The sequence below is a fragment of the Loxodonta africana genome, chromosome 9 (assembly GCF_030014295.1).
Source record: "Loxodonta africana isolate mLoxAfr1 chromosome 9, mLoxAfr1.hap2, whole genome shotgun sequence".
NCBI classification, from domain to species: domain Eukaryota; kingdom Metazoa; phylum Chordata; class Mammalia; order Proboscidea; family Elephantidae; genus Loxodonta; species Loxodonta africana.
The window spans coordinates 76494046-76515388 of NC_087350.1; the positions used below are offsets into that span (position 1 = coordinate 76494046).

The following is a 21343-nucleotide window of genomic DNA, read 5'->3' on the forward strand; positions in this document are numbered from 1 at the left end:
TGAAGGAGCCCCTGAAACTGTGGCCCCTGAATACTCTGCTAGACCAGAATTGAAACCATTCCCGAAGCCCACTTTTCTTACAAAGGTTAGACAGGCCTATAAAACAAAAAATAAAACACGTGAGAAACATGCTTCTTAGTTCAATCAAATATTTGAGACCAAATGGGCAACCCTTGTCCAAAAGCAAGATGAGAAGGCAAGAAGGGACAGCTAGGGGACAAATGGACACAGGGAACCTGGGATGTAAAGGGGGAGCATCCTATCACATTCTGGGGATTTTTTTAGGTGTGCTTTAGGTGAAGGTTTAGGGAGCAAATTAATTTCTCATTAAACAATTAATACACATATTGTTTTGTTACGTTGGTTGCCAACCTCGAGATGTGTGAACACTCTCCCCTTCTTGACCTTGGGCTCCCTATTTTCATTCGTCCAGCTTTTCTATGCCCTCCTGCCTTCTGATCCTTGCCCCTGAGCTGGTGTGCCCATTTAGTGTTGTATATGTGGTTGAGCTATGTGTGTTGTTTGTTTTGTGGGCCTGTCTAATCTTTGGCTAAAGGGTGAACCTTAGGAGTGATTTCAGTACTGAGTTAAAGGGGTGTCCAGGGACCATCCCTTGGGGTTTCTCCTGTCTCTGTCAGACCAGTAAGTCTGGTCTTTTCCTGGGAGTTAGAGTTTTGTTCTACATTTTGTTTGGGACCCTCTATTGTGATCCCTGCAAGAGCAGTACATGGTGGTAGCCAGGCACCATCTAGTTGTGCTGGATTCAGTCTGGTGGAGGCTGTAGTAGTTGTGGTCCATTAGTCCTTTGGACTAACCTTTCCCTTGTGTCTTTGGTTTTCTTCATTCTCTCTTGCTCCAGTTGGGGTGGGACCAGTGAAGTATCTTAGATGGCCGCTCACAAGCTATGACCCCAGACGCTACTTAACAAAGTAGGATGTAGAACATTTTCTTTATTAACTATATTATGCCAATTGAGCTAGATGTCCCCCGAGACCATAGTCCCCAGCCCTCAGCCCATTAATTCAATCCCTCAGGGAGTTGGACGTGTCTATGAATATGTGTACAAATTTTGAATGAGAAATTAACTTGAGTTGTAAACTTTCACCTAAAGCACAATTTAAAACACACACACATACACACGCATATACACAATGGAAGAACTTCTGTAATGGCAAAATTCAGGCATACTTTCTACTGAGGATAACAGAAAAGCCTGACAAAATATTACAAACCACCTGCTTGAAGGCATCAAAGAGTTAGCAAGACATGAAAAGATTGTGTGACCAAGATCCAGAAGAATCTGGTAACCCAGAGAGGCGAGCGAGGCATTTGGGGCTATATTTCCCTAGAAGAATCAGTTTCCCAAGATTTGGGGGACAATACTTGATGAATAAGGCCTGCCAAGAAGGGTTCTTTTAGATTGTGACCCTGGAGGGCTACACCATAGGAGAAAAGGTGAGTTGGGAGTAGACTGACTTTTGCAGGGACTGCTTCATGTCATCTCATTTCTGGAAATTGAATTAAGGTGATCTTGGATTGCCAGCATTCCTAAATGCCTGCCAAAATCCAGTACAAATCCTCTATGGAGAAAGATAATATAATCCTAGACTTTAAGTTATTTCTACAGATTTTTTATATTCAATGTTAAACACTCAATCAAAAGCATACAGGCTGTCTTAGTTATCTAGGGCTGGTATAACAGAAATACCACAAGTGGATGGCTTCAACAAATAGTTTATTCTCTCACAGCCTAGTAGGCTAGAAGTCCAAATTCAGGGCAATAGCTCCAGAGTAAGGCTTTCTCTCTCAGTCAGCTCTGGAGGAAGGTCCTTGTCATCAATCGTCCCCTGGACTAGAAGCTTCTCAGCGCAGGGACTCCGGGTCCAAAGGAAATTATATTCTCCTGGCTCTTGTTTCTTGGTGGTATGAAGTCCCCTTGTCTCTCTGCTTGCTTCTCTCTTTTCTATCTCAAAAGAGATTGGCTCAAGACATAATCCAGTCTTGTAGATTGAGTCCTGCCCCATTGACATAACTGTCACTAATCCCATCTAAACAACTTCATTGATATAGGATTTACAACACATAAGAAAATCATATCAGATGACATAATGGTGGACAATTACACAATACTGGGAATCATGCCCTAGCCAAGTTGATACACATATTTTTGGGGGACGAAATATAATCCATGACATAGGTAAAAAGGCAATATGATTAAAAGAGGGACAGAGATAAAAGTAGAGGTACAGAAACAATAGAAAATAGAAATAATAGACAATAGAAACAGACACACAGATTATCTAGATAGTCTGTTTTCAGAAACAGACTTAAGGTAACTATTCTTAAATGTAAAAAAATACTGAAGATATGCTATTCTTCACGTAATATAAGTATATATGCTCGTTTCTGCAACAGAAATACAGAAGATTGAACCAGAAACTAAAGACATTGGTTACTTATGGGGATGGGGTAGGAAGGGTGTAGAAAGAAGAGGGAAATGGGAACTGGGTAGTAGTCATGAGGAAGGAGTGACATTTCTCTGGAGTATACTTTTTTGTATAGCTCTGACTCTTCGAACTATTGTTTCATGTACACCAAAAAATAAACAATTAAAATCAACCAAGATATGGGAAAGAACCCAAAATATACTATAAACAAATGAAACTAACAGTGTTAAAAATGAATAAAATAGCCACGCTAAAGTGCATAAGGATGAAGAGAACTAACCTATGTTACTTTGTAAAACTGTATTTTGATTGAATACAGGCAGTATACAGTACACAGGTTACGAACATCCATCCAACTGTAGTTACGAACCAACCCCCGCAAAGCCTATTATATTAAAAATTTGAGGTACATACAATAGTTCATAGTAACAAATGGGTGCTACTTTGCAATATGCATCAAAACATTATTATTAATGTATTATTATGTTAAATAGTTTTAGTGTATCTTAAGTGTTTCATGTTTTTGATGCATAGAAAGGTAAACTACATACTAAGACAAACATTTGATTAACTGATGTTAGATACAAACTGTTCCTAACTGTTTTGATTTACGTACAAATTTGACTTAAAGACAGACTTAGCAAAAGAACTCTTTCATAATCCGGGGACTGCCTGTACTGCAAAGCTGTTGTTGGTGTTGTTAGGTGGTGGTGGTAGTTGATTTCTGACTCATAGCAACCCGTTGTAACAGAGTAGAACCACCCCACAGGGCTTTCTAGGTTGTAACCTTTATGGAAGCAGACTGCCAAGTCCTTCTCCCATGGAGCCATTGGGTGGGTTCAAACTGCAACTTTTCAGCTAGCAGCTGAGCACCTAACCACTGTGCCATCAGGGCTCCTTACTATATGGCTAAACAAACAAACAAACAAGCACATAAATACTATACTATAAATTAGTAAATCTGTCTCTCAGGGGTTTGGGTTAGCTATTCTGAAACTATATGTATGCTAGGATTTAACAAATACGTAAAAATATATTGTAGATAATGACTAATGTCTCTCACTACTGGAGAAATAAGTTTCAAATAAGGAAAAATGAAAGGCTAGAGTAAACCCTGTGGTGTTGACTGGCATCTGGGAACTTGAGTTGTGGATGGGTTTCCACTATTCCCTAAATGATAAGCAAGGCATACTGAGCCTAAACTGTGCAAACAATATGGTTTATGCTGAATACCTGATTTCCTGCCGGGAGTCTGGAATTTTGGTATGTGCTAGGGAGAGGGTGTTTGTATGATTGACCCTTGATAGAACCCCTGGACTCCTAAGCTTGGATGAGCTTCCTTGGTAGACAACGTTTCACATGTTGTTAAAATTTTTTGCTGGTGAAATTAAACACAGCCTGTGTGACTCTCCTGGGAGAGGATGCTTGTTAAGCCTGCACATGATTTCCTCTGAATTTCACTCCATGTGCCTTTTACTTTGTATCCTTTTACTGTGATAAATGATGTCCCTGAGTCCGACTATTTGCTGAATCCTATGAGTCCCCCTAGCAAATCACTGAACCTGTGGGTGGTCTTGGGGACCCTGACATACTAAATGAACCCCAAACAAGATAAACTCAAAGAAATCCATGCCAAGATATGTCACAATTAAACCTGTGAAAACTGATGACAAAAACTGTATCTTGAATGCAACCAGAGAAAAATGTCACATTACCTATAGAGGAACACCAATTAGAACAACAATGGATTTCTTATCTGAAACCATGGGTGCCAGAAGGAAATAGTACAATATTTTTTAAGTGCTGAAAGAATGCCAACCACAAGTTCTATATCCAGCTAAACTATCCTTTAGGAATGAGGAAGAAATAAAAACATTCTCAGACAAAGGAAAATTTGTTGCTAGCAGACCTACCCTTAAAGATTGGCTACAGGAAGTTCCTCAAACAGAAAGGATGCACTCCTTAAGCACAAGGAAGGAAGAAGAAACAACTAAAGAGCAGATATATGGGTACTGACAGTAGTCTATCCTTTTCCTCATGAGTTTTATAAAACAAAAATTATAACACCATCTGATAGAAAACAATGATATTTAAAAGTGGGGAAGGTAAAGGGGTCTAAATGTTAGTGAGGTTTCGACACTTCACTTAAAGTGGTTAAAAAATTGATACCAGAAGAGTATTACAAGTCACATATGTATACAGTAATACCCAGTGCAATGACTATGAAAACTATAAAAGAGATACACTCAAAAATGCTATAAATAAATCAAGATGAAATCCTAAAAAAAAATTCAAGTAACCCATGGGGAGGGAAGAAAAGAGAACCAGGGTAAACAAAAAATAAATAATAATAAGGCAGATTTTAGTGCTAACGTATCAATAATTATCTTAAATGTAAATGATCTAAATACACCAATCAAAAGGTCCTGCAATCCATGGGTTGTCATCAGAGAACAAAGAGAATGAACCTACCGTTTGGCTTTCTGGAGTCTGTGTCCTGCAGGTCTGAGGAAACATGCTGCTCCTTCTGAGGGGCTCTGTCTGGAGACTCTCCTAGAGACCCCTGATAGTCTCTCTGCTCAGAGCCCTGGGTTGTGTTACTGGTGGGAGGCTGTTTGCCAGGGGCCCAGCTCTCCCTGCTGGGCTGGTCCTGGATGCTGGGTGGATAGGCAAGGGGCTGGGGTCTGCAGGAATCAGGGCTCAGCCTTCCCTTCTGCTGTTCTGCCTCTTTTCGCTTGCTTTCTTCCTCCCGCTTCCTGGAAGCAAAGTGAAGGAAGAAGAAAAAAACATTAAAAGTTCAAGTGGTCCTGAGTGAGATTTAAATTTTAAGAGGAGCCACTATTATCACAAAAGGAACTTGGAAATTCATATTTTTCCAGGAGCAGTCTTTTCTCCAGATAAAATAAAAACCATTCCTTTTATACCAGGTGTTATAGATCAAATGATGACAGAGTTGAAAAGGCTCTTTTAGAGCAAACTTGTACAAAACAGATAACAGGGAACTTTTTTGTATGAGACATAACACGTTCCCAAGGCTGTGTATGCTTCATGTTTATGTGGGATCCCTGGAGCTACCTGTGACTCCACCCCTTTCTCTCTGCTTCTAGAAAATACGTCAGAATACAACCGAGGATGATGGTCATAGGGATAACTTTGCATTTTCCTTATTTACTTAAAAAGAATCCATAGCAGACCTTAATGATTAAATTAACAATTACTTGCAAAGTATGTCACAACTGATTATAACTACCTCTGAGTTGTAATACTGTCATCAAGAGCTCTAGGTAATGAGTCAAAAACTCACTCATTTTGCAGATGAGGCTCAGAAGGTAGAATGATTTTCCAAAAGTTATACACAGCTAGGTTGGAACCCTTGGGGAGCAACAGAATAGAAGATGGCTGGCCAGGAGAGGCCAGGTCTGTGGTACAGGCAGGAGTGACAGAGTGAGCCAGATGGGTCAGAGGTAGCCCAGATGGAGCCCAGGTCCAGAGGGGCGTGGAGCTTGGGGATGAAGAGGTAGACTCCACAGCAGGATTTGTTTGACTGATGCCATTAATTTGCAGGGATTTCCACAAGAAAGAACGGAGGAAGAAAATGAACATTTTTTGAGCCTCTCCTGCACTGGGCACTGAGGACACAAAAGTAAGGACTACATGGTTCAGGTCCTCCCTTGAGGAACCTTCTACTCAGAGAGGGATAGGTAGGAAAGCAAAAACCTAACACATAATAGAAAAATATTGTGCAGTGTAATGAACTACTTAATATGGCCCTTCTAGCCATGGTCTTTGTGACCCACACAATGATTGAATGGAACTATGCAAATAAGGTATATGGAACTTGTGGCAGTTAGGGTTATGTGTAAACTTGGCTAGGCCATGATTTCCAATATTGTATGGTTGTCTTCCATTTTATGTGTTGTGGATCCTGACCTCTACATGTTGATGAGGCAGGATTGGTATAGGGTGTGTTTTTAGTCAAAGCCTTGCAAGAAGGTGTGACTCAAGTCCCACTCTTACTCAAATTATGCCCTTCCCTGGGGTGTGGCCTGCATCTAAGGTATATGTGCGGATGACCCGGAAGGGCTCTCTGACTCTCTGCATGTGGATCCTGTGTACAGTTCGTGATCAATTGACCTCTGGTTCTTGGGACTTGAGCCAGTGGCCTTCTGTCTACCTGCCGATTCTGGGATTCACTGGCCTCCACAGCCCCGTGGGCCAGCGGCCTATAGTCTGACCTGATTCACCAGCTTCTGCAGCCTTGTAAGCCAGCAGCCTGTGGTCTGAACTGCTGGTTTGGGTTCATCAGCCTCTACAGCCATGTGGGTCAGGAGAAGTCTATGCTTGACCCACAGATTTGGGACTTGCCAGCTTCCATAATCGTGTGAGCCATTTCCTACATGTGGTTTGTGAGTTCCGCGAGATGTTGCAGCAAATTATAGAACCCAAAGATCGGAGGGTCAGTGCTCAGAGGAGGGGGAGTACCTGATGTCAGAGATGATGGACTGGTACAGCAGTTTGGAAAAGCTGGACATTTGGGACATCTTCAACCTTCACCTCATAGGAACCAGCTTTGTGTGGATACTTATAAAAGAAATTATTCATTTATATTGTAACAGTGAGCTTGCGCAGAGAGGCAGTGATTAGCTTCGTTGGAAGAGTCAAGAAGAAGGTTCCAACTATTTATGTGTGGGAGTTTGCCAGGCAAACAGGTGGGGATAGGGATTCCAGTCTGGGCAAAGGCAGGTTGCATGGAGGAACTGGGCGTATTATGCTTCTAATCTTTGAACAGTGCTTGCTAGATAAAGCAGGCGCTCAACATATGCTTGCTGCCCAGATGATTCTCAGTTACTGCTCAGGAAGAGAATTTGCTAGTGGGGAAGGTAAAGGGATCTAAATGTTAGTGAGGTTTCGGCACTTCACTTAAAGTGGTTAAAAAATTGATACCAGAAGAGTATTACAAGTCGCATAAGTATACAGTAATACCCAGAGCAAGGACTATGAAAACTATAAAAGAGATACACTCAAAAACGCTATAAATAAATCAAGATGAAATCCTAAAAAAATATTCAAGGAATCCATGGGGAGGGAAGAACCAGGGGTTCGGTTTAAAGTAAGATGATTCGGGGTGTGGTGGAGATAATCCTGTACTGGGAAATATAAGAATTGCTCTGGTCCTTCCTCTGTCAATAATCACCTGTATGACCTCGAATGAGTCACTTTCTTTGGAGACTCAGTTTCCCCAGTTTTAACGCACTATAGCTTATAATTCTGGTTTGATTTAGGGATCTTTTGGAAACTAGCTGTCTTTACAGAACGTGAGATTTCCTTTTTTAATGAGATAGACAGATTTCTTCTATTGTAATAGCTGGTATCAGAGTCTTTCTTAGCAAGGACCTTGTTTAGACAAACACTTCGATAAGCTTGGGCTGGGAGTAAGGGCTGGCAGAATGCAGACCCTAAGGGCCTAGGTGATAGCCGGCACTGAGGCCCCAGAAAAGAAGCCTGCTCTGTATGAAACAAGGAGAGGAATTTGTTTGTAGCTTCCAACAAGGATGAGGTGAAAGAACCAGAAAGAGACAGGGGAGGGGAAGAAAGGGATGTTGGACTGGATATCATATACGGGAAGGGCCAGAGCCAAGAGAACTCTCCCTTGTTGATGTGATAGAAAGGACTTTTGATCTGTGTTTTTCACATTCTAATGAGCATTCAAATCACCTGGGATCTTGTTAAAATGAAGATTTTGATTTAGCAGGTCTGAGGTGGGGCTCAAGATTCTGCATTTCTACCAAGCAGCCAGGTTACAGAGATGCTGCAGGTCTTTGACCACACCTTGAGCAGCAAGGTTTAAAAAAAAAAAAAATTTTTTTTAAGACAATAGGGAAGTCTAATATGATTGTTAACTATTCTGTATGATATAAAATGGGATTCTCTTCAACGATACCCACTTTTTATAAGGTCTATATTTTTATCATAGTCATACATGCTGTTTTCTAAGCAACATTTTGTGCCAGCCAGGACTCGTTAGTTGCAGAGCTGAGATACCAGGCATATCAAGAGCAAAGGCAAAGGCCCTAAGCCCCCAAGAAGTCATATAATTCTGACTTCCACAGGCTGTGGAATTTGAAGCAAAGCTCATTTAGATCTCAAGGGATGGGGAAGACCCAGCTGACATATATCTGGGTGGCACTTTGATTTAAAGCTTTGTCAACTTGTTAAATTCCCCTTCTGAAGGCCCTTCATCCTGTGTGGTGAAGTCCCTGATCTGGGGTCTAAGCTTGCTTTTCTAAGTTTTCCACTGTGTCTCATCCTGGAGAAAGTGGGCAGAGAGGTCATGCTAACTCCTGTACAGGTCTGATGTTATCTGACTCTGGTTTTGTTGTGTGCTTTGCTAACTGTTAATTTGAGTGTGCCACACTGCAATTGACAGGCTAGCTGCCATTGTCAGCACCTGAGATTCCTACAGATGCTTGTTACTGTTGTTAGGTACAGTCGAATGAGTTTCAACTCACACCATCCTACATGCAACAGAATGAAACACTGTCCAGTCCTGTGCCATCCTCACAACTGTTGCTATATTTGACCACATTGTTGCAGCCACTATGTGAATCCATCTTGTCAAGGGTCTTTCTCTTCTTCACTGACCCTCTCTCTACCTTACCAAGCATGATGTCCTTCTCTAGGGACTGGTCCCTCCTGATAACATGTCCAAAGGACGTGAGATGAATTCTCACCATTCTTGCTTCCAAGGAGCATTCTGCGTGTACTTCTTCCAAGATAGACTTGTTCATTCTTCTGGCAGTCCATAGTGTATTCAGTGCTCTTTGCCAACACCAAAATTCAAAGGCATCACTTCTTCTTCGGTCTTCCTTATTCATCATCCAGCTTTCACATGCATATGAGGTGACTGAAAATATCATGGCTCAGTTCAGGTGCACCTTAGTCCTCAATGTGACATTTTTGTTTTTCAACACTTTAAAGGAGTCTTTTGCAGCAGATTTGCCCAATGCAATATGTCGTTTGATTCTTTGTCATTTGTTTCCATGGCTGTTGATTGTGGATACAAGTAAAATGAAATACTTGACAACTTCAATATCCTCTCCATTTATCATATGCTGCTTATTGGTCCAGTTGTGAGGATTTTTGGTTTTTTTATTTTGAGGTGTAATCCATTCTGAAGGCTGTAATCTTTCATCTTTATCACTAAGTGCTTCACGTCCTATTCACTTTCAGCAAGCAAGGTTGTGTCATCTGCATATCACAGGTTGTTAATGATGCTTCCTTCAATCCTGATACCACATTCTTCTTCATATAGTTCAGCTTCTCAGATTATTTGCTCAGCGTACATGGATGCTAGCAGGTGTCATTTCAGTGTGAGCTGTCTGGAGGGACTGGTATTGGCCATTTTGAATAGGACAATCATATAGTCTACTATGTCAGGAATGACAAATTGAAGAGGGATGGTGTTGCATCCATCATCAAAAAAGAACATTTCAAGATCTACTCTGAAATACAACCCTGTCAGTGATAGGATAATATCCATATGCCTACAAGGAAGACCAGTTAATATAACTATTATTAAAATTTAGGCACCAATCACTAAGGCCAAAGATGAAGAAATTGAAGACTTCTACCAACTTCTGCAGTCTGAAGCTGATCAAACATGCAATCAGAATGTATTGATAATTACTGGTGACTGGAATGCAAAAGTTGGAAATGAAGAAGGATTGGTAGTTGGAAAATACGGCCTTGGTGGTAGAAATGACACCAGAGATCACACAATAGAATTTTGCAAGACCAACGACTTCATTGCAAATACCTTTTTTCACCAACATAAACAGCAACTATACATGTGGACCTTGCCAGATGGAATAAACAGGAATCAAATCGACTATATCTGTGGAAAGAGCTGATGAAAAGCTCAATATCATCAGTCAGAACAAGGCCAGCGGCTGACTATGGAACAGACCATCAATTGCTCATATGCAAGTTCAAGTTGAAGCTGAAGAAAATTAGAACAAGTCTGAGAAGGCCAAAATACGACCTTGAGTATATCCCACCAGAATTCAGAGACCATCTCAAGAACAGATTCGATGCACTGAACACTAATGACTGAAGACCAGACGAGTTGTGGAATGACACTGAGGACATCGTATAGGAAGAAAAGCAAGAGGTCATTAAAAAGAAAGAAAAGACCAAAATGAATGTTAAAAGAGATGCTGAAACTTGCTCTTGAGCGTCAAGTAGTTAAAGCAAAAGAAAGAAATGATGAAATAAAAGAGCTGAACAGAAGATTTCAAAGGACATCTCAAGAAGACAAAATAAAGTATTATAATGACATGTGCAAAGACCTGCTGGAGTTAGAAAATCAAAAGGGAAGAACAAGCCTGGCATTTCTCAAGCTGAAAGAACTGAAGAAAAAATTCAAGGCTTGAGTTGCAATAGTGGAGGATTCTATGGGCAAAATACTGAGTGATACAGGAAGCATCAAAAGAAGATGGAAGAAATACACAGAGTCACTGTACCAAAAAGAATTGGTTGATGTTCAATCATTTCTGGAGGTAGCATATGATCAGTAAATGATGGTACTGAAGAAGTCCAAGCTGCACTGAAGAAACTGGCACAAAACAAGGCTCCAGGAATTGATGGAATACCAACTGAGATACTTAAACAAATCGATGCCACGCTGGAAGTGCTCACTCATCTATGCCAAGAAATTTGGAACACAGCTACCTGTCCGACTGATGGCAAGAGATCCATATTTATGCCTATTCCCAAGAAAGGTGATCCAACTGAATGCAGAAATTATAGAACAATACCACTAATATCACATGCAAGTAAAATTTTGCTGTGGATCATTCAAAAACAGTTGCAGCAGTACATAGACAGGGAACCGCCAGATATTCAAGACGGGTTCAGAAGAGGACGTGGAAAGAGTGATATTGCTGATGTCAGATAGATTCTGACTGAAAGCAGAGAATACCAGAAGGATGTTTACCTGTGTTTTATTGACTATGCAAAGGCATTGGACTGTGTGGATCATGATAAATTATGGATAATATTATGAAGAATGAGAATTCCAAAACACTTCATTGTGCTCATGAGGAACCTGTACATAGGTCAAGGGGTAGTTGTTAGAACAGAACAAGGGGATGCTGCGTGGTTTAAAGTCAGGAAAGGTGTGCATTGGGGTTGTATCCTTTCACCATACCTATTCCAATCTGTATGCTGAGCCAATAATCTGAAAAACTGGACTATATGAAGAAGAACGGGGCATTGAGATTGGAGGAAGACTCTTTAACAACCTGCGTTATGCAGACGACACAACTTTGCTTGCTGAAAGTAAAGAGGACTTGAAGCACTTACTGATGAAGATCTAAGACTACAGCTTTTAGTATGGATTACACCTGAACATAAAAAAAAAAAAAAAAAATAAGGAAGACAAAAATCCTCACAACTGGATCGGTAAGCAACGTCGTGATAAATGCAGAAAATACTGACATCATCAAGGATTTCATTTCACATGGATCCACAATCACAACCATGGAAGCCGCAGGGAAGAAATCAGGCGGTACATTGCATTGGGCAAATCTGCTGCAAAAGACCTCTTTGAAGTGTTAAAAAGCAAAGATGTCACTCAGTTTAAGGACTAAAGTGCGCCTGACCCAAGCCATGGTGTTTTCAGTCACCTCACACACATGAAAATGCTGGAAAACCGAAGAATTGATGCCTTTGAGTTGTGGTGCTGGCAAAGAATATTGAATATACCATGGACTGCCAAAAGAATGCAGAAATCTGTCTTGGAAGAAGTACAGCCAGAATGCTCCCTAGGAGTGAGGATGGGGAGACTTTGTCTCACACACTTCGGACATGTTATCAGGAGGGATCAGTCCCTGGAGAAGGACATCATGCTTGGTAAAGTAGAGGATCAGCTAAAAAGAGGAAGACTCTCAATGAGATGGACTGACATAGTGGCTCCAACAATGGGCTCAAGAATAACATCCTCATGATCATGAGGATGGCACAGGACTGGACAGTGTTTCATTCTGTTGTACACAGGGTCGCTATGAGCTGGAACCAACTTGATAGCACCTGAGAAAAACAACATGCACATAAGGTGTTTGTGGCCTACCAAGGGGATAGGACAGCTTGCTGATAATGCAAATAAGGTGCATGGCATCCTTGTGGGGGTGGGACCATACAAATAAGCTGTATAAAACCCTATTGAGGGAATTAGTCAGTTTTGCCATCCCACTAGGGTTAAAATGAGCAACCCAGAGGTGGAAAGGAGGACCTAACTAGCACCAAGAAGAAGAGATGGTGGGAGCAGAGCGCATCCTTTGGACATGGGGTCCCTGTGCTGGGATCCTCCAGGACCCAGGAGACAGAGATGGGGAGCTATGACATGGAAGACAACAAAAGATGGTGGCACAGCAGTAGCAAGGGCAATAGCGGTGCAAGATGGCAGGAACCAGGAGATCGTTTTGAGATGGCTGTTGTGGGACTTGCCAACCCACAGAGCTAAGAGCTGTAACAATCTGCCCGAGTAGGGCAGAGGTGAGGCCGAGAGACCGGACAAGGGCCTGTCTGTAGCCACGGTCGAGAAGAACCTGTCCGATTGAAGAACTATATCTTGAGTTGTTTCTGATCCCAAGTTGTACCCTGTTACTTCCCTAATAAACCTCGAAACTGAGAGCACAGTCTGTGAGTTTTATGTGTCCCACTGCAAGAAATTATTGAACTCAGCAGAAAAGCAGAGTGCTGTGGGAGGGATGGCTGGTGTCAGAAGTGGTAAAAAGGTTAGGGAGCAGAGGTGTGTCTGACCTCTGCCTCATAGGATTCAGCTTTGGGAAGCTGATGCTGATTTTCTCCCTACCTTGTGAAGTTCGAGGATCTCTGACGCCCCTACCATGCCATTTGTACAGTTAAAGTTTTTTTTTTTTTTTTTTAATGGACACATTTTGCATTTTCAAAAAAATCTTCCAGTTGGCATGTGGCCTACAATTGTGAAGTTCTCCAGAGCTGGTTCTTGATGTACAAGTATTATCACAGGGAAAAAAGGGGGTGGGATTAGAACTGAGAATTATGCATGATTTCCAGTCTAGTTTTTGTTTATGCTGCTGCCTTAAAACAAAAACAACAACAACACTAACAACAATACACACACACACACATACACAAACACAGGACAAGGCTCCTGACAGGTGAACATGATTTCCTATATATGTGTCACTTTGAGGAAATGTCCAGAGCCATTGTTTGTAGTCTAAGAGTTTGAAGGAACCCCAGATTACTGAGTCTGATCCCCTTATTTGATAGATAAGGACAGTAAGGCACAGAGATAAGTGACTTACTCAAGGCTACATGGCAATTACAGAGTCAAGAAAGAACTCAGCTGCTTTACCTCTCTAAAATTTATCCTGACGAGAGTCAATTTTTAAATTTCACTTAATCTTCTATAATTTAAAAAAATGAATTGGGCCTTATAAAAAAACTGGTAATATCACATCAAAGTAACCATTAACACCATTTAAAACTAGCTTCCAATGTAGCTTTTAGTCCTAAACTCTTAGACTCAATATTGTCAATGAAATTTTAGAGTATTTTTTCTCCAACTAATTTATTATGAAGCATCAAAGGTCTTTAATCTTCATGGTGCACTGTTATAAATTTAACCTATTTTACTTGTAAAGTTTAGGAAACAAATACCAGAAGAAGAACCAATGTTATTCCAGTTGATATGGAGAATTAGAAAGGAAAAAACATAAACTCTTGTCTATGACACATGAAGCAGAATTTTAGCAGGAAAGTGTTAACATGGTAGAATCTTAGTGTATAAATTGTCCCACCATTTTCTCACCTTGTTTCTACTACCTTAAGGGAAATTGGCCAGATAGTAGCCTTCTGATAGGCTGGCAGTTAGTCTTGTTTGTAGTGTCTTTTCCAGAGCAAACTTTCTGGTTCCTCAGAGGTGCACATTATAAGAAAGTCAATTGGGGATCAGATCTTAGACAACATGTGCTTCAGGTCCTGTGCACCACAGGCTGGCAGGGGGGGTGGGGGGCGGGTCTCTAAACCATGGTCTGAAGAAACTGTGGCTGTTTCACCTATGGGGGAAGAAGATTAAGGGGACACATTGCTGGTAGATGTGCTCTGTGAGGTCCCCAAACCAGATCTAAGACTAAAGGATGGGAATTTCTGCAAACTACTAGCCTGGATGACAATTTAGCAAGAAAAAGATCAAAAGACTGCTTAACGTGCAAAAAACCAGATCAAGGGCAGTAATTTAAGTGATTTGGATGTACAACGGCTTCAGCATCTCAGGACTGGATGCAGCTATTTGCACGATAAGGCAAAGACCTGCCTCTGGGCCGGGGCAATTTGAGTTTTGGAAGTTGATGCATTTTTCTACCCCACTAGTAGCCTATGAGTCAGAATAGACTCCACGGCAACAGGTTTGGTTGGTTTTTTTGGTTTAGGAGCCCCTGGATGGTACAAAAATGCGCTCAGCTGCTAACTAAGAGGTTGGACGCTTGATACCCAAAAGCACCTCAGAAGAAAAGCCTGGTGATTACTTCTGAAAAATCAGCCATTGTAAACTTTATGGAGCACAGTTCTACTCTGACACACACGGGGTTGCCATGAGTTGGAGTTAACTTGTCAGCAACCGGTTTATGTGGCTTCTAAGTACTGGAAACCACAGAATTTTATTTGCCCAGTTTTGACAAGAAGAAATTAATTCTATTAGACTCTGCAGAACCAGGCAGGCTCTTTCTCATCCATTAATATTCAAGTTTCCATTTCTATGAATACAAGATGTAAGAGAGGTTTGAGAGATGTGATTAAAATGGTTTCCACAAAAAAGGGAGGTCTTCTTTGTTTAGCTTGACTTGTTGTACTGATTTAACCAGACTTTGCCCTAATGCTGCCATTCTGGTTCACAGTCCTGGTACTGGCTTGGGGTCAACAAATCTTCTTAAGGATTTAGGATACTGGCATACTCTGCTGTGTGAATTTTGAGAGTATCAGAAAGATTTTATTAACCTATTTTGCAGAACTGATGATGACGTTTGGCACCACTGCCTTAACACTCCCTGGCGTCCACTACTGGTGCAGCTGCATAAGCACTGCTTAGGAGAAAAGCCGACACTGGGGGCTGGTTCTACCAGTTACACTCATGGAGATAAGTCAGAAAACGGAAACCAAGGCTGTCTCCTATCAGATGCGCATCACATCAGTGGAGGGAGAAGGACAGATGGCAGCCATTAGCATGGGCTTGGCTGGTGGGATGATTCCCTTGGCCTTGAAACTTAGATATATGTGTGCCATCTCTCGCCCTTACTAGCTGTGCAACTTTGTTCTTGTTAGGTGCTGTCGAGTCGATTCCGACTCATAGTGACCCTACGTACAATAGAACAAAACCCTGCCCGGTCATTGCTACGCTTGAGCCCATTGTTGCAGCCACTGTGTCAATCCATCTCGTTGAGGGTCTTCCTCTTTTTCACTGACCCTCTACTTTACCAAACATGATGCGACTTTGGGTAAGTTGATTTGTGTGTCATTTTCTCCATCTATGAAATGAGATTAATGATGGTTGCCCTGTCTACTTAGTTGGGTTATTGTATGGATTTAATGAATTGATGTATAAGAACTCTGTAAGCTGTAAAGCACTATACAAATATAAGTGATCATTATTCCTTTCACGTACTGATAAAGCTATTACAGATAAAGCTGCACTGTGACAAGATCTGGTCAGATAGAAACAGCAAATCTAAGAGTATACCACTTAGAATTCTGGCCGGGAATGCAGAGAGAGATGAAAATAGACTTGCAAGGTGAGCTGGTGATATAAAAATAGTAGGAAAGCATTAAGTCTAGATTATACCATATATGTCCCAGGCTAACTGCCTGACATTTGTTAGGAAGTAAAGAAAATTGGGAAACTTGTGTAACCAAAAGAAGGTTGTAGAAATGACAGAGGTCACTTATGAGGCTATATCATAAAACATAGAAGTTTCTGTCTTGTTCTTTTGGATCACTCAGTCTGAGGGAAGCCAGCTCCATGTTGTGAAGACACTCAAGCAGCCCTATGAAGAGGTCCATGCGTCCAGGAACTGAGCCACCTGCCAACAACCACGCGAGCCAGCTATCTTGGAAAGAGATGCTCTAGCTCCAGGCAAACCTTCAGATAACTGTAGCCCCACCCAACATCTGGATTTCAATCCCATGAGAGACCCTGAACCATACATAACCACACGATCAGCTGCTCCCAAATTCCTGACCCACAGAAACTGTGTGAAATAATAAAGACTGGTGGTTGTTTTAAACCACTATGTTTTGGGGTAATCAGTAATACAGCAAAAAGATAACTAATACAGTAAGAATCCTGAGGCATCCATTAAAATAATTTCATGTTTGTACATATAACACTCACCACTCGACGGCACTGGGTTTGATGTTTTTGGTTTTAACTAATACTCTGTAATGTAAGAGACAATTTGAAAACAAAAACTCCACATTATTCAATGGGTCTCAGTTTCTTACAGGTATGTTTTTAGTTTCCAGAGACAAATTAATCATTGACTATTTGGCTAGGCTTCCTTATCTCTTCCAACCAAGAAACAGATTATTTACCTGAGGATAGAAAAGTTGTTAACCAAATCATACAGTGAGACAATTACTAAAAGGAATATTACTTCTACAGTAATTATGCTACTCCTTAAGTGATCAAACCACGCGTCCCATGTAAATCAAGTTCCACAGAAAAAGTGAGGTATGAGTTTTCATTGTGTGTTCTGTGTGTGTGTGTACTGTGGGTTTGGGGAGTTCTTGGCAAGGAATAGGCACTGCAGTTTGTTGGAAAGAGCAAGGACTGGAAGTTGGAAGGCCTTAGTACACTCCTGGTTGGGCCACAGACCAGCTCAGTTGCTTCCCTGTTCTGAACCTCATTTTCTTTGTGCATGGGAGAAAGATAAACTCACCCTGTGTTTCAGATGTTCTGTAAGCATCAGAATGTTTTTAAGCAAGGAGAAGTAATGTATAAAATCTTTCTGTAAATCAGCGCTTCAAAATGGTTTGAACCAGTTCAGTCATGGCCAACAAAGCAAAACCGAAATAGAGCTGACTTTTAAAAATTTGGGTAATCTGGCACCGTAACTGGAACAGGAAAAATTACGGGTAGAAGCCCTGGAATGGGAGTCCCAGAGGAAGCATAGTGAGCCCCTTCAGTAGCCTGATGCATGAGACTGGATTACCAACCGGACTGAGGAAAGTGATACACATTCAAAGATGGTCAGCCACCACCTTTGGGTGGGCACTGCTGTTTCTGACTCTGCACAAAATCCCATGGGCAAGAGATCTGGTTGCTATGCAACGAATACGCTGTACTTGTTTTCTAAGAGGTATATTAAGTTTCTAGCAGGGCTTCACCCTGTAATTTTTCCCATTCTGGTTATGGTTCCAGTTCACCTAAATTTTAAAAATTTGAATCTGTTCTAGTGTTGCTTTCTCGGCCGTGACTGAACCAGGAAGAACTGGTTTGAAGCCCTGCTATAAATTGACAAGTATAATACACAGGTGAAGGATGACTGAGTTAAATCCTTGAAGATTTACTTTTTCTAACTCATTAAAATATTCAATACTTGCTGTTCCCAATAGTCTCTAAATCTGGCAGAGGTAAGACTCATAAGCTGCTCGAGTCTAAGAAGTTTACAGAATCATGGTCTCATGTACAAATATTAAAAAAAAAAAAAAAAAACCACCGACCAAAAGACAAAACCAAACCCGTCGCTGTCGAGTCGATTCGGACTCATAGAAACCCTACAAGACACAGTAGGACTGCCCCATAGAATTTCCAAGAAGCAGCTGATGGATTCCTTTGCTCCTGTGTTGCTTTTTAAAAGCAGAACACAGAACTATCATAAACTTGTCAAATGGTATGATAGAGCTGAAAGATTATTTACTTGTGACCAGTATGCAGGAAGTTGGAAAACCAAATGCATAAATATGTAAGTGCCAGCATGTGTTGAGAGGATAAATGGTACATAAATGCTTTTGCTGCCTTGAGTAAGGTAAACATGTTAAAAGTGGTACACTTACAGGGAGTCATAGTATTAGAACTGAAATTGACCTAAGACAGTATCTGGTCCAACCCTTCTGTTTGACAGATGGGGAAACTAAGGCTCAGAGTGATGAAGGGCAGTTGTTGAACACTTATTTATTGAATCCTTACTATGTACCAGGCATTCTATGGCACCAAAGATACAGAGATATATAACACATAACTCTGCTCTCAAGGACCTGTAAATTTGGTGGAGAATTAGACCCGTATACACCTGTAGATAGTGAGAACAGAAGTGATGAGTGCTAAGATACAGCTATCTACACAATGCTATGGGAGGACATGAGAGGCAATAACCAATTAAACTGGGAGATAAAAAGGCTACAGATGAGCAATGTCAAAGTGAGAGGAGGTAATTTCAGGCCAAGAAAACAGCATGGATAAAGACATGCAACCGAGCTCTCACAGGATCTTTGATTCAGAAGGGATCTTAGAGATCAGCTCCTCACATAATTTTTAGAATTCCTTATGTAATATACTGGAAAGATGTTCAGTCACCTTCTGTGGGAACATTTCCAGTGAGAGGAAACTGACTACCTCACAAGACAGAAAAGGTCTAGCGCTAACCTTTTCAGTTGGTGTTACGTGGTATCTAGGGATCTGTCAGATTTCTTTCACTTCATTGTCACTGAATAACAGGCATAGTAATAGTTGGTCTTCGACTTCCTCTCAAGGGAATGAGAAAATGTCATGTGTTTTAGGACCTCTGACTCACAGAATGTTAGAGCTGGAAGGGACTTCAGAGATCATTTAGCCCCATGGGTTTTTATACTTTTTTTTTGACTCATTAACCTCCTTTGAGAATGTGATAAAAATCTATAGATTCTCTCTCTCAAAATGCACATATGCTCATGACACACAAAATGCTTCATACAATTTCAGGACATCCATGGAACCCCGAAGCCCATCCTAGACATCATTTTACCAATGGGAAATGGAGGCTCAGAGAAGTAGACTGGCATGAAGTAGAGCAATGGAAGTGATTCCTGAAGGGTCACAGCACCGTGTGAGAAGAAGAATCAGACACTTGGATCAACTCTGGGTCGAGGTGTTGACAAACTGGAGGTGTTCAGGGGAGCAGGATGTGATAGGACCAATTATAAAGTGAAAAGGAACTGGGGTGGGAGTGGGAATGTCATGAGCATGTTCTTCAAATATCTGAAAATCTGTTTATGAAAAGGATTTAAACTTTGTTTGGCTTCAAGGTGTAGCTGCAAGACCAAAAAGGAGAAAAGAATCTGCCAGGCAGAACTGTCCACTAATAGAATGTGCTGCCTTGTTGAGGACAGAATAACCTCCTACAGAAGGAACTGACGCATCACAAAGAGTTTGAACAGCATGACCAAAAACTAGACTTGATTATGTAACTCTAAGAGATGCACTCAATCTCATACACTAGCCAGAAAGAAACTCAGGTCTCCCAGAGAATGTGTTAGGTGAGGAAGTAAAGAAAGTTCCGATGGCTGGGCACTAAGTATGAGTGTTTGGGCGGGTGGTGGCAGTGGGGAGAAATGAGATATAAGCAGGAGTATAATGTTGAAGAGTCTTATGTAGCATCACGGCTGGTATTCAAGAATGATGGCCTGGATAGAGTAGTGACAGAGAAGAGTGAAAGGAGGGACATAAAAGGACATTTCAAACGAGAACAGAACCAATGCTGGCAGCACCGCAGGGAAATAAAGAGGCCGGAAAGAAAGACCGATCATGGTGACAAATTGTAGATTTTACACAAAGAGTCTGATGAAATGGTGAATATAGGACATGCAAATGGAAATGTCTAGTGGTCTGAAGTGACAGCAAGTAACAAAAGGTTAGCAAAGTGTCCACTATGCAATTGGAGACACAGGATTAGAGTTCTAGGTCAGGATGGGAGAGAGATTAAGGGGTGCACTACAGAGATGAAATAATTGAAGTTTTAAGAATGGATACATTTTCAACAGAAATAAGTATACCATAAGTTCAAGTATAAGCACCCTCTAGGGTGACCTCCGTGTGGAGACAGAATAGTTAAAAAGATGTGAGAAAGTCAGAGAATTATGGGGAGATCTGGAATTAGAGAGAGAAACAGAAAGCTGGCAAAAAGGAAGCTTCAAGGAGGAGGCGTGATCAACATAAACATGGTCTTACTTTAGTGTGTCTCAACTGCGTGCTTTGGCAGGTAAATGGTAGTAATGTTCATTTTTGCAACAACATAGTGCAGTGTGAGTTATACAGTGCTTTTAAATAGATTATAGATATTTCTTAAATAATATTTTCTAGGACGCATACCTTAGAAAATATGACTAAAACTTCTCTCACCCAATTTCTGTCTGTAAGTTTAATAAGGTCCTTTCAAAGCGTCACTTTAAGGAAGGTGACTCCTGTCATCCTAACGTGATAAACCTGATGTGCCTGGGCCACCTTAGACGATGATGCGGCAGCATTAAGGACCGAGTCTAACATTTTGATTTCTGTTCCTTAAAGCAAAAACCAAAAAAAAAAAAAAAAAAGACATATGTATGTATTTATTTACACTTATATTTATATATATAAACAAGTAAAACATAAATAAAAGAGTGACTTAGATTTTTGAGAAATAAAATTAAATTAAATCTGTTTCTCCTCCATTTAAATATTTCTCTTGCTTCTCTACACTACGATGACTACAACGACTGTAGGAGGTGATGGTCGAACTGCAAAAAGCAGCTACCTTGTTTACATCTAATAATAAAGGATGCAAGTGAGAAGTAAAGGAGATTAAAAAATTTCAGTTTTGGAAATTTCAAATATTATCACAGGT

At 40.9% G+C, this 21343-nt stretch overlaps 1 protein-coding gene across 3 annotated transcripts in view; it reads right to left on the reverse strand.

The window, feature by feature from the left end:
• The window catches only part of INVS (inversin), a 164428-nt gene that overhangs the window by 22394 nt on the left and 120691 nt on the right, over positions 1-21343 (reverse strand). For all 3 annotated transcript variants that reach the window (XM_023545097.2, XM_003407840.4, XM_023545096.2), the window contains exon 13: positions 4920-5203. In XM_023545097.2, coding sequence (XP_023400865.1) covers positions 4920-5203 — 284 coding nt within the window. The remainder of the gene's footprint in view (positions 1-4919; positions 5204-21343) is intronic.